We start from the raw sequence: 24,966 nt of genomic DNA on the forward strand, positions 1-24,966 counted from the left end.
TTTGGTTTAACAAGTAATATATATTTAAAAAAAAACTGTTTTCAAAACCTTTCAATACCTCAACTTGCGCAGATAACTGCACCGAGCTGTTGTATGAGTTGGAGAACACATTGGGAGGGAGCTTAGACCATTCCCCCATACACAATCCTTCTCCATGCAAAAATCCTTCTAGATCCTTGGTATCCCTCGTCTGCGCTTTTGGACTTCCTTCTGAAATTCAAACTACCAGTTTTTATTGGGTTTGACGTTCTGAGACTGAGATGGCCATTGCAAAATGTTGTTGCCAATTAACCACCTCTTTGTCGATTTTGATTTGTGCTTTTGGGGATATACACGTTTTGTATTACTTGTTAAACAAAATCGTGTACAATTGTATTAGTATAAAATAATATAATTTAAAAAAAATGTTTGCATACAATACAGCTCAGTATTTGCCTAGTTAAATAAAGGTTTAAAAAAAACGCTGATGAAGCTGCAGTATTGATGTTGTCTCCCTTGAATAAGCCTGCTAATTGGATGGAAGCCATTTTCAACTAATCAATTGTCACGCCCTGACCTTAGATATCTCTGTTTTTCTATATATTTTGGTTAGGTCAGGGTGTGACTAGGGTGGCTACTCTAGTTTTTGTATGTCTAGGGTTTTTGTATGTCTAGGGGTTTTTGTATGTCTGTGTTGGCCTGATATGGTTCCCAATCAGAGACAGCTGTTTATCGTCGTCTCTAATTGGGGATCATATTTAGGTAGCCATTTTCTTCATTCTGTGTTGTGGGATCTTGTCTATGTTTAGTTGCCTGTCAGCGCTAGTTGTATGGTGTCACGGTTCGTTCGTTTGGTTGTTTTGTTCAGTGAGTTTCAGTTTATTAATATTATGTGGAACTCTACGCACGCTGCGCCTTGGTCTCATCATTAGGACAAACGTGACAGCAATAAGCAATTTCCTTCTTCCTTTTAAGGATCAAATTAGCTTGTGTGCAATTAACTATTTGTGGCAGCTGGACCAGCGAGCGATGGTTCAGTAACACTGCATGCAAACATGGGCACGCACACAGTTCTTTAATTAGCCACAAGTGCTTTTGAAGGGATATCGAAGGATAAGATAGATGCACATTAGCCACTACTTGGTTGCAATTAAGCAGCTTAGTAAAAGAAAGAATAATGTATATCCTTTTTTATCCATAGCCTTTATGAGCCCCCTTTTGACCTACAAAGGGAAGATACTGTGGCAAATTATTATGAGCAGAGAAAAGAGGGGGAACGTGATGATAGTGGCTTATGATTAAGGTCATTGCAGTGCTGAGAAAGAACACTGAGGATGTCTAATAGACAAGCTATTAACGCAGAGAGAAATCATCGACTTTGTTTAACACAATCATCTCAGCCCACTTCAATAAACTGTTCTAAGAACTGCTGTTTAGAAGTCAGCGCAATCAAGGGCGATGGCTGGCTGGCGTCAATAGACGTTGACATATCAAACTTGTGGGTGGGGGGGGTTGTGCAGCAGTTGTTCTGTTTCCATGGTGACTATTCAACAGAACTTCAATGGGGATATGTACAGTGGCCCCCTCGTATTATTACTTGCTGCTGTGTAAACTTAATATGTCCAGTAAGTTATGAACACCTCCCCATAATTGTATACCAGGTTGTTTATTCTATAGGCTTTGTCATTTCATTCACAAAATTCAGAGCATGTTTTCCTATGGATTTGATGTTCCATCCCACCAGACATCCTGCTATCTGCAGTAGAGGATGTTTACTCCCTTCTCTCCCTTATCAAGAGAGTAATCTGTCTCTCTCTCTCTCATCTCTCCCTCTCTCTCCTTTTCTGTCTCATTCTCTCTCTCTCATCTCTCTCTCCCTCTCTCTCTCTCTGGCTCCATCCATCTCTGATATCTGTGCCTGTTAAACAGAGGGAAGCTTTGGGAAAGTATGCGGCTCAAACAGTGATCAACATCTCATCTCAGATTTCATGAATCAATGTCTGTCTCCCCTTAATGGGCCTCTGAAGGCCATGATTTGTCAGTGCTATTACACCAACAAGTTGTTGTTGAATTGGTTGTATTGAACGTCTCCCTCAACAACTTTCTGAAAAGACCGTAAGTTATTCCTACATTCTAACCTATTTGTATTTATCCCGGATTTGCCTGGGTAGATCTCTTATCTACATAGCTTATACTGTACTCATCACACAGTCACTAATAGCTTTCAGTGTGTGGGGGAGTGAGAGAGCGGCACTGCCTATCCTGCCTATCCATCAATCTTCACAGTTATTGAGAACAAAAAGCTTGATTTTACTTGAAATGGTGTGAAAAGATGATTGCAACTGTTTTAGGCTCTGTTTCTAACATCTGCAGTTTGCATGAGTCATAGTTTATTAATTGAGCAATAAACTTGTCAAGTTGCATTACGCCAGTCAGCGGTGAAATGAATCACTGGAACGTGTGTGTGGGATGACTCACTCACATGAATGAATGCAAGGAATAATTATTGGTGCGTGAGCACAGTATTTAGGTGAGTGGTAGGGCTGGATCTGTTTTTTTATAACCTGGAGAGTTGACTGAGAACACATTCACAGCAACAACCTGGGGAAGAGTTACAAGCTGGGGATAATTGGGTGGCCATGATGGTATGAGGGACAGAATATAGCCAGAACACTGGGTTTAACACCCCTACTCTTACAATAATTAATGACCACAGAGAGTCAGGACACCTGTTCAATGTCCCATCTGAAAGACAGCACCCTACACAGGGCAATGTCCCCAATTACTGTCCTGAGGTAGTGGGGATATTTACTTTTAGACCAGAGGAAAGAGTGCCTCCTACTTGCCCTCCAACACCACTTCTAGCAGCATCTGGTCCCCCATCCATGACCAACCCTGCTTAGCTTCAGAGGCAAGCCAGCAGATGGATGCAGGATGGCTATTGACAATTGTTATGGTAGCTGGTTTAGAGGAAACAGTACCACCAGTGCACTGAAGAGTGGCACCTTTCTCAAGTAGTTGTGTGATATTTGAGTTCTTGATAGAATTTGAGACCAGTGTGAACGGTATACTCTGAGAGCTACAATAGGGTGACTAGCTGGAGGACAACTCTGACTCTGACCCCTCTTCAGTTGCGTTCAGTCAGCCGCACTGATCCCGTCTGGTAGAATAGAGGGCATTGACCTCTGCTCCTGTACAGAAGACCATCATGAGATGGGACTTGGTCTTGGGAGATGGGTGATCTATTAGAGTGCCCATTGAATACATACAGTACTGTGAAATTATTGTTTACTGAGATGGAAAAGCAAATTAAATACTGTGTATCTCTATGGGTTTTTCAAGGTATCAGAGAGATCACAGGGATCTGTTTGTACTGTGTTGGCTTTGAGCCTGTATAGGTTGCAGGGCATGTTATCTCATTGGCCTGGTCCTTTGACATATCATCTACCCATGCAGGGGCTCACTGAACCTGAAAGCTCCCTGAACCAAGGGCATAGGATCACTAGGGGCCTGCAGTCTCTCTGGAATGATTGCTTGAGTCCCAAATGGCACCCTATGTAGTGCACTAGTTTTGACCAGGGCCGATAGGGTTCTGGTCAAAAGTAGTGCACTGTGTAGGGAATAGGTTGCAGCCTCTCTAATTATAACTATTTATAATGGATGGACTGTCACAAGCCATGTCCAGAGCCTGTTCCCTGTAAGGGGAGGATGTTATGGTAATGTTTGTGGAGCATGGACACAGTCATCACGCGTGAGTATGTCCCTGGGGAATTCCTCTATTATAGAATCATTCTGAAGATGGATTGTAGGACTTGTGTTATCAATGTAGTTCCACACGTTCTGTGTGTGCTGTCTGTGTGACCTACCCTCCAACTAGCAGACCGCATGTCCTCACAGTGTGTGGACATGCGGTCCATTGGTTAGAGGGTTAGTGGGTGTGTGTGTGCATGTGTGCATGCATGCTAAGTGCTTGGATGTGTGTCTGTGTGTGTCTTTCTCTGCACATAACACAACCGTTTATGTTGAAATCATGTTCTTGGGCCAACTTGTTTTATGTCAGTGGATGGCAGCCACAGTGGCAGATAGGGGGAACAGACTGAAGGCCGAAGAAACAGGCCTTTAGGAGCTGTGAAAATGCATTGTAAATCAACCATCATATCAACATTACACGGCCTACTAGCAAGGCCAAGTCTCACATACTGAACATGAACATGGACCCCTACCAAAATGGGATATGAATCCACCAAAGATACAGGATGAATCATGGAAACAGTTAGAAGTGTTTTGAGGATGAAATGGGTTGTGTGTTTGAGCCACTACAGTGTGCTGTGTGACCTCTATATTCCGGCTCAGGACTTGAGGATGATCTAAGATTAAATGAAAGGACGGCCTGTCCATTCATGTGAGACTGCCTCTGACTTCATCACCTTATTAAAAAACAGCCCAAACTGCCTGTACTTTATGAATGTTTTAATATATATTTATGTTTTATTGACATAGATAGCGTCCTCTATCCAACTGTCCTTTGATCTAAGTTCAATGAGTGGAAAAGAGACGGTTGTCGGACATGGAATTATGTTTGGAAGGAACTATTTGACAGTCATGAGTGCTAGGTTTCCTTCATGATGAGATGCGATGCGGCCCTGGCTCAAACAAAACATGCTCCATGGGTGCCATGTACCCTGCACTTTTTGAATAATGCAACTGTACATCAAAGCATACGCCGGAGAGAAAAAGGGAATATTTCCATGTAAACACAGCAAAAAAAGAAACGTCAACTGCGTTTATTTTAAACAAACTTATTAACATGTGTACATATTTGTATGAACATAACAAGATTCAACAACTGAGACAGAAACTGAACAAGTTCCACAGACATGTGACTAACAGAAATTGAATAATGTGTCCCTGAACAAAGGGGGGGTCAAAGTCAAAAGTAACAGTCAGTATCTGGTGTGGCCACCAGCTGCATTAAGTACTGCAGTGCATCTCCTCCTTGTGGACTGCACCAGATTTACCAGTTCTTGCTGTGAGATGTTACCCTACTCTTCCACCAAGGCACCTGCAAGTTCCCGGACATTTCTGGGGTAATGGCCCTAGCCCTCACCCTCTGATCCAACAGGTCCCAGATGTACTCAATGGGATTGAGATCCAGGCTCTTAGCTGGCCATGGCAGAACACTGACATTCCTGTCTTGCAGAAAATCACGCACAGAATGAGCAGCATGTCTGGTGGCATTGTCATGCTGGAGGGTCATGTCAGGATGAGCCTGCAGGAAGGTTACCACATGAGGGAGGAGGATGTCTTCCTTGTAACGCACAGCATTGATATTGCCTGCATGACAACAAGCTCAGTCCGATGATGCTGTGACACACCGCCCCAGACCATGATGGACCCTCCACCTCCAAATCTATCCCGCTCCAGAGTATAGGCCTTGGTTTAATGATCATTCCTTCAACGATAAACGCAAATCCGACTATCACCCCTGATGAGACAAAACCACAACTCATCAGTGAAGAACACTTTTGCCAGTCCTGTCTGGTCCAGCAATGGTGGGTTTGTGCCCGTAGGTGACGTTGTTGCCGGGGATGTCTGGTGATGCTGCTGGGGATGTCTACAAGCTCTCAGTCCAGCCTCTCTCAGCCTATTGCGGAAAGTCTGAGCACTGATGGAGGGATTGTGCGTTCCTGGTGTAACTCGGGCAGTTGTTGTTGCCATCCTGTACCTGTCCCGCAGGTGTGATGTACCGGTCCTGTGCAGGTGTTGTTACACTTGGTCTCCCACTGCGAGGACGATCAGCTGTCCATCCTGTCTCCCTGTAGCGCTGTTTTAGGCGTCTCACAGTACGGACATTGCAATTTATTGCCCTGGCCACTTTTTTTTTCACTTCTTTTTTTCCTTTGTTGTCACCATTGTTCCAACACGTATCCATCTTCATGTCAAACCTGAATAGGACTATACATGGTTTTGTTCATGTGTTTTATTCATGTGTTTCCTGTATATTTTAGTGGTGTATTAATACATGATTTTCCTCTTGTGTTTCAGCACGTACGTTGGCACTGTGGAATCTGACCCTCACGCCCAGCAATGTCACTGCCGGTGAGTACAGTAGAAATGTTCATGTGGTCCCAAAGTGTAAGTGTGTTTTGCCTGGTATCAGTTTGTGTGTCACTTTTTGATGCTTTGCCAAATATACTGCTCAAAAAAATAAAGGGAACACTTAAACAACACAATGTAACTCCAAATCAATCACACTTCTGTGAAACCAAACTGTCCACTTAGGAAGCAACATTGATTGACAATACATTTCACATGCTGTTGTGCAAATGGAATAGACAACAGGTGGAAATTATAGGCAATTAACAAGACACCCCCAATAAAGGAGTGGTTCTGCAGGTGGTGACCAGAGACCACTTATCAGTTCCTATGCTTCCTGGCTGATGTTTTGGTCACTTTTGAATGCTGGTGGTGCTTTCATTCTAGTGGTAGCATGAGACGGAGTCTACAACCCACTCAAGTGGTTCCGGTAGTGCAGCTCATCCAGGATGGCACATCAATGCGAGCTGTGGCAAGAAGGTTTGCTGTGTCTGTCAGCGTAGTGTCCAGAGCATGGAGGCGCTACCAGGAGACAGGCCAGTACATCGGGAGACGTGGAGGAGGCCGTAGGAGTAGCAGGAGGAGCACTGTCAGAGCCCTGCAAAATGACCTCCAGCAGGCCACACATGTGCATGTGTCTACACAAACGGTCAGAAACAGACTCCATGAGAGTGGTATGAGGGCCCGACGTCCACAGGTGGGGGTTGTGATTTACAGCCCAACACCGTACAGGATGTTTGGCATTTGCCAGAGAACACCAAGATTGGCAAATTCGCCACTGGCGCCCTGTGCTCTTCACAGATGAAAGCAGGTTCACACTGAGCACATGTGACAGACGTGACAGAGTCTGGAGACACCGTGGAGAACGTTCTGCTGCCTGCAACATCCTCCAGCATGACCGGTTTGGCAGTGGGTCAGTCATGGTGTGGGGTGGCATTTCTTTGGGGGGCCGCACAGCCCTCCATGAGCTCGCCAGAGGTAGCCTGACTGCCATTAGGTACCGAGATGAGATCCTCAGACCCCTTGTGAGACCGTATGCTGGTGCGGTTGGCCCTGGGTTCCTCCTAATGCAAGACAATGCTAGACCTCATGTGGCTATAGTGTGTCAGCAGTTCCTGCAAGAGGAAGGCATTGATGCTATGGACTGGCCCGCCCGTTCCCCAGACCTGAATCCAATTGAGCACATCTGGGACATCATGTCTCGCTCCATCCACCAACTGTAGTTGCACCACAGACTATCCAGGAGTTGGCGGATGCTTTAGTCCAGGTCTGGAAGGAGATCCCTCAGGAGATCAGGCACGTGGAGGCCACACACACTACTGAGCCTCATTTTGACTTGTTTTAAGGACATTACATCAAAGTTGGATCAGCCTTGTAGTGTGGTTTTCCACTTTAATTTTGAGTGTGACTCCAAATCCAGACCTCCATGGGTTGATAAATTTGATTTCCATTGATAATTTTTGTGTGATTTTGTTGTCAGCACATTCAACTATGTAAAGAAAAAAGTATTTAATAAGAATATTTCATTCATTCAGATCTAGTATGTGTTATTTTAATGTTCCCTTTATTTTTTGAGCAGTGCATATGATTCACGGTATGTAAAACAAAAGAGCTGCTATTAATTTTGATACAGAGAAAACATGTCTAGGGCTAGTTTTGTTACTCAACTGACAAAGAGCTGCACTTATGCACAGCAACATTTTAGACATTAATCAACCTTCAGGTTCTGAAGGTATGTGTAAAAAAGTTTTGGTAATGCCAGGCCATGCAATATATGTTAGCTTATTTTGAATTTAAGGACGTTTTCATTTCCATTTTCGATCAGAATCCATTTTGTGTCATTCCCTGACCATAGAGGGCTGTTTATTCTCTGTGTTGGTTGGGAAATTATAGAGACTAGAGTGGGTCATCTAGGTGATTAGTGATTTATGTTGACCTGGTATGGTTCCCAATCAGAGACAGCTATTTATCGTTGTCTCTGATTGGGGATCATATTTAGGCAGACATTTCCCCATTGTGCTTATTGGGATCTTGACTTTGGATAGTTGCCTGTTAGCACTATTATTTCGCTTCACGTTTGGTATTTTGTTGTTTTTGTTCGGTGTTCATTTAACAAAGGAACATGTACGCCTACCAATCAAGCTGCACATTGGTCCACTCCTTATAACAATCATGACATTTTGTTATAATCGTCTTTCAATTTTTTGTAAAGAGAATAACAACAAATAAATGGATTAACACGTTCCAATTTGAATCAAACTCTGGACATTGGATTTGTATGAGTCAGAACTATACAAATCAAATAAATCCAATTTTATTGGTCACATTCACATATTTAGCAGATGTTATTGCGGGTGTAGCGAAATGCTTGTTTTCATACTTCCACCACTCTCCATTGTAGCTAAATTATTAAGATGGAAATTGCATTGGGACAATTATATTAGACAATTTAGCCACTACACTTTATTTTACGGCCCTATTTTTAAAAATATTCGGTTTACTGTTTAAAGTAAATGTCACATCCCGCTGTGCTCTTCGAAAAAATAAAGATACATTTGACCCCCCTCCATGAAATGATGGGGAGGATTTTCTCTAAGCCAATCACTAGGGCTTTTCTTTGGCAGCCCATGTTGCATTGCTGCCTGTAGTTGTAAAGGTTGTGCAGGACAAATTAGAGTCCCCTTTGTTTGATTAATAAGTAACACATTTTTCTACCAAAGCTCAGAGTAATGTCATCAGCCGTATGAAGGCTGTCTGCTTGCCTCCTCCAATCTGACGTGCTCTAATTAGTTTTAAACTGCCTGCAGCTGCACAACTTTGTGTTTTATCTCTATTTTAGTTTATCAGAATCGTGTTTGGGGTTGTGCTGGGTTTTCAAATCCCTCCAGCGTCTCTACCTCATTCATTTACATAGTGAGGCTTGGATGTCTTCACTGAAGTTTTAAATCTTTGGGGAGAAAAAAACATCGGAAGGTCTTCTCCCTTTACGACTCATCGAATCACTAGTATATGTAGTCCAACAACGCTAAATGTACCCAGACAGACACCTCCTATTTTGCTTATGTGTTCTCTTCTCTTACTCCATTTAACCATCCATAACCCTTTACAGAAAATCACATAATTCCATGTTAAATAATGGTTTCGTAACACTTTAAATGTGATGATATATGGATTTTCACATGTGATCATATATCCTTTCACATGTAGTTTTGGAACACGTCGCGTGATGATATTTTAAATGAAGTTTCACATTTGACACATTTTCACATTTGAAAATCGAATTTGTACTTTCATGTGAAAACTGAATTCTCACATGTGGAATATAATTTTCACATGTTAAAATCAAATTTGCAGTTCCACATGTAAGGAAAATTCACATGTGAAAATCTAACTATCACAAGTGAAAAACACATTTATTGTCACATTTATTTCACGAGGTCATGTTTTCACGTTTAGTTTTGTGTTATCACAGGTTGCTTTTACATGTTGTCATGTTATGACAATAATCATATGTGATTATGTGAAATTAATGTGTTTTTTTCCCGTAAGGTTACTGACATCTACCTAGCCCAGATATGGCTTGCCTCAATTACTATTTCAACATGGTGTTATAGCTAAACAGAGCCTATCCACCTGAGCAATCTGCCTACCTCTTCATCACAGTCTGCTGCTCTCTACGTTTCTCTCTTTCATTCCCTCTCTCTCATTGAGTTGGTGTCACTCTCTCAACCTCGCTCCCTCTACCATTCCCTCTCATTCACTCATTCTCTCCCTCTCTCCTCCCACTCTCCCAGCTCACCTGACTAACAGACACAGCCGCCTCGCTGGTAGTGCAGCAGCTGTCACTAAAGGTTACCTGCCCAGCTGTATCCCTAGTATGGTGGTTGCTGTTGTTGCTGTTTTGTTGTTGGTGTGGTCATCATGGAAGGCCGCAGTGAGGTGTTAATCCCATTATCCCCAGGTTCAGGTTTGCCGCTACCTGTAAGCATGTTTTCCACTAGCGTGTAGTTGCTAGCACGTTAACACAGATGTTGTTGCTAGTACGTTAGTGACCCACGGTGGATTACGGGTCCATAGCAGGCCACACAGATTGTGACTCATCTTTGCTTATTTTATCATGCTTTCATCTTTATGCACATATATTGCTATCATCTGTTGTGCTCAGGCATTGTAGTAATGAACAAACATGACAGGGGAAAACTGCAACCTAACCCTAACTGTAAATCACTCTGATAAGACTGTATGCTAAAATGGTTATTGCTGAGATAATCACTACATTATATACAACGAAAGCTAACCTAGTCGCCTCCCACTATTTATCCAATGTTCCCGGGTTAACACGTAATGTCTGTCATAATAGAATGTCAGTTTGTCATAGAGAAACTGCCTGCGTCACTGCCTTGTTGGCCACATACCCCATACACAAAATAGTGGCTAGCAAGATGAAGATCACAAAGGTTATTTTTAATGTGTGCATTTCACAAGGAGCTAGTTTGCATCAACCACCATCATTTAAACAACTGCAAAGGTTTTGCTTGTACATTTTGGAATGAAATTGTAATGTTCTGGCATGTTTGCCTCATGATTTGTTGGGAGATTTGTCTGTCTGAAGGGGAAACACCCCGGAAACAATCATTTTCCACCTTATCGAACTACCAAAAGAGTCCGTCATGAATTGCAGACCCTAGTCACTGCTGTTGACAAGGGTCGGGTTTACAAGACTATTAATCTAATTATCTTTGGGATTCTTGTAAAACCGCTTCTGTACTCAGTTGTGTGGATAATCAATAGGAGACCGGTCACGGCTTGTGACGTTTGTGGTAACTTCTGTGATGTGGTGTATCTAAAAGGTCACTAATGTTGCCTGCCGTGTCAAAACGATCAAGAGCTTTGACAGCTCCTTTAATAGCTCTTCTACACACACACACACACACACACACACACACTCGTCCACTTCCTTCCCAATTACAAGGTAAAAATGCCATCCACCCAATGCAAAGCAGATTAACACAAGGCACTAACACAATCTGTTAGCATAGGTCTGCCACACAAAGATGTGAGGAAACGGAGAGCACCAAGGCTTTGGACAATTACACACTTTATAGAGTGAATGCAATGTCTACATCCCCAACCACTTCAAGCCCTGATGCAAATCAACTAGAAAGGCTCTGTTTCAGACGTGAATGAAAACTTACACTTTTCTGTTCTCTTCACAGGTCCAGTTTCACCTCAATGCACTATAATCTCTTTAGCAGACATTTCAATTCCATTCAGCTGGGGTTACACAGAGTTCTGTAGGAGATGGAACTGATTGCTTTTTCAAGTCATGTTTAACATCTTTTCAATATCTATTTGATTTGATTGATTAGGATCCTCATTAGCCGACGCCAATGGTGACAGCTTGTCTTACTGGGGTCCGACACATAACAAAAAAACACTTTACAGACACAAAACTTTACAATTTACATACAGTACCAGTCAAAGGTTTGGACACACCTACTCATTCCAGGGTTTCCTTTATTTGAACTATTTTCTACATTGTAATAGTGAATAATAGTGAAGACATCAAAACTATAAAATAACAGATATGGAATCATGTAGTAACCCAAAAGGTGTTAAACAAATCAAAATATGTTTTGTATTTGAGATTCTTCAAAGTAGCCACCCTTTGCCTTGATGACAGCTTTGCACACTCTTTGTATTTTCTCAACCAGCTTCACCTGGAATGCTTTTTCAACAGTCTTGAAGGAGTTCCCACATATGCTGAGCACTTGTTGGCTGCTTTTCCTTCACTCTGCGGTCCAACTCATCCCAAACAATATCAATTGGGTTGAGGTCGGGTGATTGTGGAGAACAGGTCATCTGACGGAGCACTCTATCACTCTCTTTCTTGGTCAAATAGCCCTTACACAGCTTGGAGGAGTGTTGGGTCATTGTCCCAATGAAAAACAAAAGATAGTCCCACCAAGCACAAACCAGATGGGATGGCGTATCGCTGCAGAATGCTGTGGTAGCCATGCTGGTTAAGTGTTTCTTGAATTCAAAATAAATCAATGACAGTGTCAACAGCAAAGCACCCCCCCACACACACACACACTATCACACATGCTCGTCCATGCTTCACGGTGGGAACCGCACATGTGGAGATAATCCTTTCACCTTTTTGTGTCCCACAAAGACACAATGGTTGGAACCAAAAATCAAAAATTTGGGCTCATCTGACCAAAATCTAAAATTTGGACTCTTCAGACCAAAGGACAGATTTCCACCTGTCTAATGTCCATTGCTTGTGACTCTTGCCACGAGCATGTCTCTTCTTCTAATTGGTTTCCTTTCGTAGTGGTTACTTTTCATCAATTTGACCATAAAGGCCTGATTCACGCAGTCTCAGCTGAACGGTTGATGTTGAGATGTGTCTGTTACTTGAACTCTGTGAAGCATTTATTTGGGCTGCACTTTCTGAGGCTGGTAACTTATCCTCTGTAGCAGAGGTAACTCTGGTTCTTCCTTTCCTGTGGCGGTGCTCATGAGAACCAGTTTCATCACAACAATTGATGGTTTTTGTGACTGCAATGAAGAAATGTTCAAAGTTCTTGAAATTTTCTGCATTGACTAACCTTCATGTCTTACTTATAGTAATGATGGACTCTCATTTCTCTTTGCTTATTTGAGCTCTTCTTGCCATAATATGGACTTGGTATTTTTCAAATACGGCTATCTTACGTATACCACCCTTACCTTGTCACAACACAACTGATTTGCCCAAATGCATTAAGAAGGAAAGAAATTCCACAAAAGTACTTTTAACAAGGCATACCTGCTATTTTAATATTTATCTATTCCAGGTGACTACCTAATGAAGCTGGTTGAGAGAATGCCAAGAGTGTGCAAACGTGTCATCATTTATTTTAAGAATGTGAAATGTCAGAATAATAGTAGAGCGAATTATTTATTTCAGCTTTTAGTTCTTTCATCACATTCCCAGTGGGTCAGAAGTTTACATACACTCAATTAGTATTTGGCAGCATTGCCTTTAAATTGTTGAATGTGCGTAAATCATTTCCGGTTGCCTTCCATAAGCTTACCACAATAAGTTGGGTGAATGTTGGCCCATTCCTCCTGACAGAGCTGGTGTAACTGAGTCAGGTTTGTAGGCCTCGTTGCTCGCACACACTTTTTAAGTTCTGCCCACAAATTTTCTATAGGATTGAGGTCAGGTCTTTGTGATTGCCACTCCAATACCTTGACTTTGTTGTCCTTAAGCCATTTTGCCGCAACTTTGGAAGTATGCTTGGGGTCATTGTACATTTGGAAGACCCATTTGCGACCAAGAATTTAACTTCCTGAATGATGTCTTGAGATGTTACATCAATATATCCACATTATTTTCCTTTCTCATGAAGCCATCTATTTTGTGAAGTGCACCAGTCCCTCCTGCAGCAAATCACCCCCACAACATGATGCTGCAAGCCATCCCCTTTTCCCTCCAAACTTAATGATGGTCATTATGGCCAAACAGTTCTATTTTTGTTTCATCAGACCAGAAGATATTTCTCCAAAAAGTATGATCGTTGTACCCTCTATTCTTTTATATTTTTACCAATGACCTGCCACTGGCATTAAACAAAGAATGTGAGTCCATGTATGCTGATGATTCAACCATATACTGTATGCATCAGCAACCACAGCTAATGAAGTCACTGAAATCCTTAACAAAGAGCTGCAGTCTGTTTTGGAATGGGTGGCCAGTAATAAACTGGCCCTGAACCTCTCTAAAACTAAGAGCATTATATTTGGTACAAAACTAGACCTCAGCTGGATCTGGTAATGACAGTTGTGGCACTTGGTGTTATCTTAGATTGTAAACTGTCATGGTCAAAACATATAGATTCAATGTTTGTAACGATGGGGAGAGTTGTTATGTTGATTATTCCCCAGTCATAGGGTTAAGTGCTGTAAAGAAAGACCTAGTTAAGCTGCAGCTGGCCCGGAATAGAGTGGTCCAGATCCAGAACAAGTTAAAGGAAATGTACAGTACTATACAGAGCCTTGAGTTCATGGAACTCCCTTCCATCGTATATAGCACTAGTAAACAGCAAACCTGGTTTCCAGAAACAAATAAAGCAACACCTCACGACACAACGCCTCTCCCCCAAGTGACCTACTTGTTGTGTGTATGTACTGACATACATGTGTACAGATGAAGTCAGAAGTTTACATACACTTACGTTGGAGTCACTAAAACTCATTTTTCAACCACTCCACAAATTTCTTGTTAACAAACTATAGTTTTGGCTTAAGTCACATAATTTCTCAATTTGCAGTAAGTCAGATGTGCAGCCACGGCTCCTGAGTGGCACAGAGGTTTAAGTCACTGCATTTCAGTGCTAGAGGTGTCACTACAGACCCTGGTTCAATTCCAGGCTGTATCACAACCGACCGTGATTAGGAGTCCCATAGGGCAGCGCATAATTGGCCCAGCATCGTCCGGGATAGGGTTTAGCCGATATCGGCCGTCATTGTAGATAATAATTTGTTCTTAACTTCTTGGTGACAGGGGGCAGTGTTTTCACGTCGGGATGAAATGCATGCCCAAATTCAACTGCCTGCTACTCATCCCCAGAAGATAAGATATGCATATTATTAGTAGATATGCATATTATTTTGATAGAAAACAGTCTGAATCATGTCTGAGAGTATAACATAACTTATTTAGCAGGCGAAACCCAGAGGACAAACCATTCAGATTTTTCTTTTCACCTGAGTGCAAACGGATTGTTGCTCAGACACAGTACAGTATATCATTAAATGTAATAGGTTATTGTAATGTTTGTAATCATAACTGAACCCATCATTTTTCCACAGGCAACAACAAGCCCTATCTTGACTGCCATCGCATTGTATTACAATGCCACGTTTACAGAGATGGGAAAAATCAACAAGGAAATTGGCTTCCCACTTTATATGAGGTGGCACTATAACCATGTATTTAAATGGTACTTACATAGTCAGAAACAGTGTAGCTGTATTGTGAGTATACATTACAGCATGGCAACTGTAATCCTAGTTTGCACTTTGCACATTTCAACTATTTGTAAACAAACTTTCAATCAACATTATCCATGTAATTGTTGGCATTTATAGATTCAGGGGTGGTCTAAAAGCAGTGACTTCCTACTGTTTAACACCGCCTCATATAAGAGGGATGGAAATGTCAAATGTAATGGGTTAACATGGTACAACTTTCCAAAACGTTAAATTTTCAAACATTAGAAAAGTTACGGGTCATTATAATTGAATACAGCTGGACACGCCCTGAGGCTGCAGCTCAGTTGATGACTGGTGCCATGGTTACGACGTCTGTGACCATGCGTGTGTGTGGTCGATCCTGCTGTCGCCAGGTCCAGTTACCTGTAAGCACTGCTAGGCAGGTCACAGTGGTCAGGTCCTGTTCCTTAATTTACCAAATCCACTTTCTGTTAGACAGCTGTGACAATGCGCTCTTTAACCTCTGTCCATCCACAATCACAGACACAAGTCCACTGGTTGTAATGCTGGCTTTTTTTCTCTTGTCCTCTCTCTTTCTTTCCTTTTGTGATCCTCTTCTATGTGTCTGTCTCTCCATCTCCCTCCATCCTTTCTCTGTCACTCAGGCCTGTTCTGTAACATGTCCATCGATCCCATCGGTACCTGCTGGCCCAAGAGCACTGCAGGGGAGTGGGTGTCACGGCCATGTCCAGAGATGTTCTATGGTGTCAAATACAACACCACCAGTGAGTAGAGCCCCATTGACAATGCTTATTTGTGCGTGTCTGTCCAATATCCACAGTTGTATATCGATTTTCAGCTATTGTTTATTTATGCAGGCCTGTCTTAAGACGCATACAGTACACAAACACACACACACACACACACGTATGCATGCAAATGCAAACATCCGAGTAAATCTTTGTACATCTGTGCATGTTAGAGTGAGTCGTGACGTGACTATCATTCATGTGATGACATGCTATTTATCGAAAAATTACCTATGTTTAATTATTACGTGATTACATTAATAATGCAACAACTCACTCATCAATAACTTGGGGCACCTTAGGAAAAGTTTGTTTAATGAGTCACCGTTTCCTGAATTAACACAAGAATATATCAGAATATCTCGATATCATAACAGTCAATAATAAATCATTTCCTCAAATCAGTCTCATTCTGAACATTTTTGACCTCGTAAATCTGCACAAGCCCTAGCCTAAATGATGAATCAGCGATACACAAATTGGCTTAATTTTTTATTTACTAACTAACTAAATAATCACACAGAATTATATAAACACACACACAAAATAGATTATCGATTACTAACATCATGCAATGAAAATTCCCTGGTGGACTAACCCGATATGACCATTTGGTTACACAATGGGAAGGGAGGGGAAAGATAAGGAGAGCGGGAGAGACAAAGGGAAGGGGCTGGTACATACATGTGGAAGCTATGCTCATGAGAATGAATACTGTGCACATCAACCACCGCTCATTCGAAAAGAATTGCAATGTATATATTTACGCTTGTATGTCTTTGTCGTCTCTCTGTTGAAATCACCCGGTCCGGCTATGCCTTTGGGGAGTAGTTCAACAGAAGTCTCTGGTTTGTCCACCAGAGGCCCCACTGTAGATTGTAGATGTAGTTTACTTTGTCTCTGAGTGTTTGCTAGAATGGATCCTCCAGATGTTGCACACAGTGGTCTTTGCTCGAGTTTACTAAAACAGCTGCAGACTGCATGTTCCGGTATAGTCTTTATCTTCTTCACTTGTGAGTTTCTTTCTGGTCTTGTAGTTTTTAAACATTTGTCAGCCATGTAGCCACTGCTCAATGCTGTCTCATCTGTAGAGATTTAAATTCCAAACATTTCAACGTGTGGATGATCCTCACATTCTCTGCTCTAATATGTTAATTCTTCAGCGAGTAATTTCAAGCTCTCGCCTTTCAGGGTGGTTCAATCAAGTTGCCACAATGTCTGTGCTCACATGGGCATGGTTGCTGACTTGGAAAAAGTTCATATGAAAAACAATTATCTCATTTAGAAGGCTAAAATCACATTGCTATCTTTTCACAAATAGCTTCATATTTAATCATATAAGATTACAACATTTAGATGTAAATCTGATATCTACATTGTGAAATCTCTTAAAGATACAGTTATCTTGTTATACGATCCGTAATGACATGACAAAATGCTAAGTGATATGATATGATTAATGTTTGGCTCCCCACCGACCATTCCAAACATTTGGATTCCAAAACTAATGTTCCAATGTCCAATCTTCTGATGTTTACATTTGGGGGCACAGTCTCTCTCTTTTGTAACAAATGGAGTTTTAACTTCTCCATACAGCAATGCAATACAGAGAAAGTTTAAAACCGTCCCAACTCCGCCCTCTCCTATCCTGGGGGGGGTCTGGCTTTTTCCAACCTACACTGTGAATGTTTAAATTATGTCTTCAATATAGACAAAAAGATACAATCATTACCTATTGTGTTACCTATTGTCATCAATAACTGCTGAATTGCATAGCACCACATTCAGATAATATTACTAAAAATATTTATATTCATGAAATCACAAGTGCAATATAGCAAAACACAGTTTAGCATTTTGTTAATCCACCTGGACGTGTCAGATTTTCAAAATATGCTTTACAGCGAAAGCAATCCAAGCGTTTGTGTAAGTTTATCGATCACTAGACGAAACATTATGAACACCTATCATCAAAGTAGCTTGGTCACGAAAATCAGAAAAGCAATAAAATGAATCACTTACTTTTGGAGCTTTCAAAATAGAAGCCACTTCCTGGTTTGATTTTACTCAGGTTTCGCCTGCAATATCAGTTCTGTTATACTCACAGACAATATTTTGACAGTTTTGTGTTTTCTATCCTAATCTGTCAATTATATGCATATTCTAGCATTTGAGCCTTAGAAATAGGCCGTTTACATTGGGAACGTTATTTTTCCAAACATAGAAATAGTGCCCCCTAGCTGAAAGAGGTTAAGCACACTGAGTTTGTCTATTGTTGTGATCAGATCAAATTTTAAGTCAAATTGATGCAGAAATCCAGATAATTACGAAGGGTTCACATACTTTTTCTTGCCACTGTAGAGGCATGTGTGTTAACCATCAGAAAAGTGTTTTGGCGATTCCCTTCCACGTGTTGCAATCTGAGTGACTACTATCTCTTCTGTCGCTGTCATCAATAGCAATTTGACTTGTTAGGTCTCTAACCTTTTGACTGATTGTGCCTGGACTGACTGTGCCGGGATTGGTACTGGTACTAAAGGGGACCAGTTATCCTACTGATTTATTCTGAAATGTTATCTTAACTTCTTGAGTCGAGCCATCCCGGATCCGGGATCGTGAATACAGCCTCAAGCTCATTACCATAACGCAACGTTAACTATTCATGAAAATCGCAAATGAAATTAATATGCTAGCTCTCAAGCTTAGCCTTTTGTTAACAACACTGTCATCTCAGATTTTCAAAATATGCTTCTCAACCATAGCAAAACAAGCATTTGTGTAACAGCTAGCGCAGCTAGCGTAGCATTTAGCATTAGCATTAGCAGGCAACATTTTCACAAAAACCAGAAAATCATTCAAATAAAATCATTACCTTTGAAGAACTTCAGATGTTTTCAATGAGGAGACTCTCAGTTAGATAGCAAATGCTCAGTTTTTCCTGAAAGATTATTTGTTTAGGAGAAATTGCTCCGTTTGGTGCGTCACGTTTGGCTACCAAAAAAATGAAAATTCAGTCTTCAAAACGCCGAACTTTTTTCCAAATTAACTCCATAATATCGACTGAAACATGGTAAACGTTGTTTAGAATCAATCCTCAAGGTGTTTTTCACATTATCTCTTCATGATATATCGTTCTTTGAAAGCCTCCTCTCTCCTCTCAATCACTGGATGACTGCGTGCAGCTTGTAGATTACGCACCAATTTAGACAAAGGACACCGGGCGGACCCCTGGTAGATGTAGTCTCTTATGGCCAATCTTCCAATGATATGCCTACAAATACGTCACAATGCTGCAGACACCTTGGAGAAACGACAGAAAGGGCAGGCTCATTCCCGGCGCATTCACAGCCATATAAGGAGACAATGGGAAACAGAGCTTCAAAAATTCTGCCCATTTCCTGGTTGAAGTTTCATCTTGGTTTCGCCTGTAGCATGAGTTCTGTGGCACTCACAGATAATATCTTTGCAGTTTTGGAAACCTTAGAATGTTTTCTTTCCAAAGCTGCCAATTATATGCATAGTCGAGCATCTTTTCGTGACAAAATATTGCGCTTAAAACGGGCACGTTTTTTTATCCATGAATTAAAAGAGCGCCCCCTATATCCAAGAAGTTAACGGAACATATGATTAGAGCATTTTACTAGTTGCATTGTTGTTGAAACTACACATGGCAAGGAATGATTATTGTTGACATTTGTTTTGGAGGTGTAAATTCCACTGGACTTCTTTTACGACCAGTGTGGTACACCTCAGTGATATTGTAGATGTGTTCTAAGGTTATCCCCATCTAGGGGCCTGTCTGCTCCTCTCTGTTCTCATGGGGAAGTTTACTAGAGGTCGACCGATTATGATTTGTCAACGCCGGTACCGATTATTGGAGGACCAAAAAAAGCCGATACCAATTAATCGTCTTTTATTGATTTATTTATTTATATATTTGTAATAAATTACAATTACAACAATACTGAATGAACAATTCACACTTTATTTTAACTTAATATAATACATCAATAAAATCAATTTAGCCTCAAATAAATAATGAAACGTTCAATTTGGTTTAAATAATGCAAAAACAAAGTGTTCGAGAAGAAAGTAAAAGTGCAATATGTGCCGTGTAAAAAGCTAACGTTTAAGTTCCTTGCTCAGAACATGAGAACATATGAAAACTGGTAGTTCCTTCTAACATGAGTCTTCAATATAAGCAGTTAAGAAGCTTTAGGTTGTAGTTATTATAAGAATTATAGAACTCTTTCTCTCTATTTCATTTGTATTTCCTATACCTTTGACTATTGGATATTCTTATAGGCACTTTAGTATTGCCAGCCTAATCTCGGGAGTTGATAGGCTGGAAGTCATAAACAGCGCTGTGCATCGCAGCATTGTTTGGAGCTGCTGTTTGAATGAATGCTTACGAGCCTGCTGCTGGTGTTCCAAACGGGTGGCAACCCTAAGTCTAAATATTACTGTTACATTGCACAACCTTCAATGTTATGTCATAATTATGTAAAATTCTGGCAAATTAATTACGGTCTTTGTTAGGAATAAAATGGCCTTTCAACAGTTCAAACGAGGAAGGCGGCCCAAACTGCTGCATATACCCTGCCTCTGCTTGAATATCTTTTAACTACATATACTTGTGTGTTGATTTTAAGAAAGGCGTTGATGTTTATGGTTAGGTACATTTGCACAACGATTGTGCTTTTTTCGCGAATGCGCTTTTGTTAAATCATCAAATTGAAGTAGGCTGTGATTCGATGATAAATGAATGTGTGTGTGTGTGTGGGCCAATGTTTGTGTTGCTTCACAGTCCCCACTGTTCCACAATGTGTTTTTTTAATCTGTTTTTTAAATCTAATTTTACTGCTTGCGTCAGTTACCTGATGTGGGATTCTATGTAGTCAATGGAGTTCAATGTAGTCATGGCTCTTTGTAGTACTGTGTGCCTCTCATAGTCTGTTCTGGACTTGGGGACTGTGAAGAGACCTCTTGTGGCATGTCTTGTGGGGTATGCATGGGTGTCTGAGCTATGTGCCAGTAGTTTAGACAGACAGCTCAGTGCATTCAACATGTCAATACCTCTCATAAATAAAAGTAGTCCTCCACTTTCAGCCAGGAGATTTTGACCAGCCTTGTTGATAATGTTGTAAAGAAGGCAGAGCATCACATTATTATAGACAGACTTCTCCCCATCTTAGCTAATACTGCGTCAATATGTTTTGACCATGACAGTTTACAATCTAGGATTACTCCAGGCAGTTTAGTTATCTCAACTTACTCAATTTCCAAAACATTTTATTACAAGATTTAGTTGAGGTTTAGTGAGTGTTTTGTTCCAAATACAATGCTTTTAGTTTTAGAAATATTTAGGGCTAACTTATTCCTTGCCACCCGCTCTGAAACTAACTGCAGCTCTTTGTTGAGTGTTGCAGTCATTTCAGTCGCTGTAGTAGCTGACGTGTATAGTGTTGAGTCATCCGCATACATAGACACTCTGGCTTTACTCAGTCAGTGGCATGTCGTTAGTAAAAAAATTAAAAAGCAAGGGGCTGAAACAGCTACCCTAGGTAATTCCTGATTCTAACTGGATTATATTTGATAGGATCCCATTAAAGAACACCCTCTGTGTTATGTTAGACAAGTAACTCTTTATCCATGTTATAGCAGGGGTTGTAAAGCCATGACACAAGTTTTTCCGGCAGCAGACTATGATCGATAATGTCAAAAGCTGCACTGAAGTCTAACAAGACAGCCCCCACAATTATTTTATCAGCAATTTATCTTAGCCAATCATCAGTCATTTGTGTAAGTGCTCTGCTTGTTGAGTGTCCTTCCCTATAAGCACGCTGGAATTCTGTTGTCAATTTGTTTACTGTGAAATAGTATTGTATCTGGTCAAACACAATTTTTTCCAGAAGTTTTCTAAGGGTTGATAACAGGCTGATTGGTCAGCTATTTGAGCCAGTAAAGAGGGCTTTACTATTCATGGGTAGCGGAATGACTTTTGCTTCCCTCCAGGCCTGAGGGCACACGCTCTCTAGTAGGCTTAAATTGAAGATGTGGCAAATAGAAGTGGCAATATCGTCTGCTATTATCCTCAGTAATTTTCCATCCAGATTGTCAGACCCCGGTGGTTTGTCATTGTTGACGGACAACAATAATTTTTTCACCTCTTCCACACTGACTTTGCGGAACTCAAAAGTACAATTCCTGTCTTTTCATAATTTGGTCTAATATACTTGGATGTGTAGCGTCAGCGTTTGTTGCGGAGTTTGCTTATCTTGCCAATGAAAATGTCATTAAAATAGTTTGCAATATCAGTGGGCTTTGGGATGAATGAGCCATCTGATTCAATGAATGAAGGAGCCGAGTTGGCTTTTTTCCCCAAAAAATTTCATCTAAGGTGCCCCAAAGCTTTTTACTGTCATTTTTTAAACATTATTTATCTTTGTTTCATGGTGTAGTTTCTTTTTATTTAGTTTAGTCACATGAATTCTTAATTTGCAGTATGTTTGCCAATTAGTTGAGCTGACAGACTTATTTGCCATACCTTTTGCCTCATCCCTCTCAACCATACAATTTTTTAATTCCTCATCAATCCAAGGAGATTTAACAGTTTTTACAGTCCTTTTCTTAATGGGTGCGTGCTTGTTAGTAACTGGAATAAGTAATTTCATAAATGCTTCAAGTGCAGTGCCTGGTTGCTCCTCATTACACGCCACAGACCAGCAAATATTCTTTACATCATCAACATATGAATCACAACAAAACTTATTGTATGACTTCTTATACACTATATTAGACCCAGCCTTTGGAACTTTGGTTTTCCTAGATATGGCTATTATATTGTGATCACTACATCCTATGGATTTGGATACTGCTTTAAAGCAAATATCTGCAGCATTAATAAAGATGTGATCAATACATATTGGGGATTTAATTCCTGTGCTGTTTGTAACTACCCTGGTAGGTTGACTGACAACCTGATCCAGTTTGCAGGCACTGGTTAAGTTTTTTCCTGAGTGGGCAGCTTGATGAGAGCCAGTCAATATTTAAATCACCCAGAAAATATACTTCTCTGTTGATATCACATACATTATAAAGCATTTCACACACATTATCCAGATACTGACTGTTTGCACTTGGGGGTCTATAGCAGCTTCCCACAAGAATGGGCTTTAGGTGATGAACCTAAACTGAGTCTCAGAGATAGTCAGAATATGAATGTCATCTGTTACAAGCAAGTTATTGACTTCATGGACCTTGTTTCTTAGGCTACATATGTTAACATGGGCTATTGTTTCGCACTTTTCTGGGTTGTTTGATTGTTTTTAATGCTTTACTGGGAAGCTTATCAGAGGTAGACTTACTTATGTTGTTTACATTGGAGCTGATAGTGCAGGGTGAGCTGCATAAAGTGGTCTTCCTACGATTGCACACCGCCTCAGTGCTAACAGTGTAACTCTGGTTTATAGGCTCATGATTACTGCTTACAATATCTGAAGGATAAACGGATGTATTTGGTGAAATTAGGCGTACATAAATTAAATTACTTATATTGTGTTTGACAGTGCCCATAAGATCATCTGCATTTGATGCAGAATTATGATGACTCATTCTCACAATGGTAGGGATTAACTGAGCTGGTCTTGGATCATTGAACAGTCATTGTTTCAACGCAGCCTTGAAATGTGTGGACAGAGTCCACGAGCCAAGGTGATTTGGATGGACTCTGTCATTCCTGTAGAGTATCTTCTGTTTCCAGAAGGTGTCAAAGTTACCAATAAAAGTGACTCCAGCAGAGCTACAGTAGTCTTTCCGCACATGATCGACCGCTCCATGCTGTCTGGTCTGTAGAGATTATCCTCAAACATTATCCTCAAACATTTGCCTAGCTGTGGGTCCTTTTGATCCTCACCAAGGAGAGGGAGGCATGACAAGTGTATATGAACACTTTTGCATTTTAGAGAGCAAAATAGAGGAAGGCAGTTAAGCAGTCAGAGAGAGACAGTGACAGAGAGGGAGAGAGAAGGGAAAGAGAGTGAGAGCACTGTTGAGCGATTAGGTCAAGTTCTCAATCGGTGTTCCAATACATCCAAATTGTTTTCAATGGGGTTAAGGTCAGGGCTCTGTGCTGGCCAGTCAAGTTCTTCCATACCGATCTCTACAAACCATTTCTGTATGGACCTCATGGGGGCATTGTCATGCTGAAACAGGAAAGGGCCTTCCCCAAACTGTTTCCACAAAGTTGGAAGCACAGAATGGTCTAAAATGTATGTACCCCTAATTAAAATTAAGATTTCCCTTCACTTGAACGAAGGGGCCTAGCCCAAACCATTATTCCTCCTACACCAAATGTTACAGTTGGCACTATGCATTGGGGAAGGTAGCATCCTCCTGGCATCTGAAGCGTGAGTCAATACTCCAGAGAGCGAGTTTCCACTGCTCCAGAGTTCAATGGCGGCGAGCTTTAAACCACTCCAGCCAACGCTAGGCATTGCGCATGGTGATCTTAGGCGTCTGTGCGGCTGCTCGGCCATGGAAACCCATTTCATAAAGCTCCCAACTGACAGTTCTTGTGCTGACATTGCATCCAGAGGCAGTTTGGAACTCGGTAGTGAGTGTTGCAACCAAGGACAGACCATTTTTACACGCTACGCGCTTCAGCACTCAGCAATCCCGTTCTGAGTGCTTGTGTAGCCTACCATTTTGTGGCTGAGTCGTCGTTGCACCTAGAAGTTTCCACCTCACAATAATGGCACTTACAGTTGACCGGGGCAGCTCTAGCAGGGCAGAAATTTAACAAACAAACTTGTTGACAGTCACTGAGCTCTTCAGTAAGGCCATTCTACTGTCAATGTTTCCTATGGAGATTGCATGGTGGTGTGATTGATTTTATACACCCGTCAGCAACGTGTGTGGCTGAAATAGCCAAATCCACTAATTTGAAGGGGTGTCCACATATTTTTGTATATATAGTGTATGTTTATTAAAGTAGTGCACATTTAAGTATTTGGTCTCATATTCATAGCATGCAATGACTACATCAAGCTTGTGACTCTACACATTTGTTGGACGCATTTGCTATTTGTTTAGG

At 41.1% G+C, this 24,966-nt stretch overlaps 1 protein-coding gene across 1 annotated transcript in view; it reads left to right on the forward strand.

Annotated features, from left to right (window-relative positions):
• crhr1 (corticotropin releasing hormone receptor 1) overlaps nucleotides 1-24,966 on the forward strand; it is a 150,420-nt gene that overhangs the window by 38,726 nt on the left and 86,728 nt on the right. The window contains exons 3-4 of the mRNA XM_024432904.2: nucleotides 6,025-6,078; nucleotides 15,729-15,848. Coding sequence (XP_024288672.1) covers nucleotides 6,025-6,078; nucleotides 15,729-15,848 — 174 coding nt within the window. The remainder of the gene's footprint in view (nucleotides 1-6,024; nucleotides 6,079-15,728; nucleotides 15,849-24,966) is intronic.

The sequence above is a fragment of the Oncorhynchus tshawytscha genome, linkage group LG09 (genome assembly GCF_018296145.1).
Source record: "Oncorhynchus tshawytscha isolate Ot180627B linkage group LG09, Otsh_v2.0, whole genome shotgun sequence".
Classification (NCBI taxonomy): domain Eukaryota; kingdom Metazoa; phylum Chordata; class Actinopteri; order Salmoniformes; family Salmonidae; genus Oncorhynchus; species Oncorhynchus tshawytscha.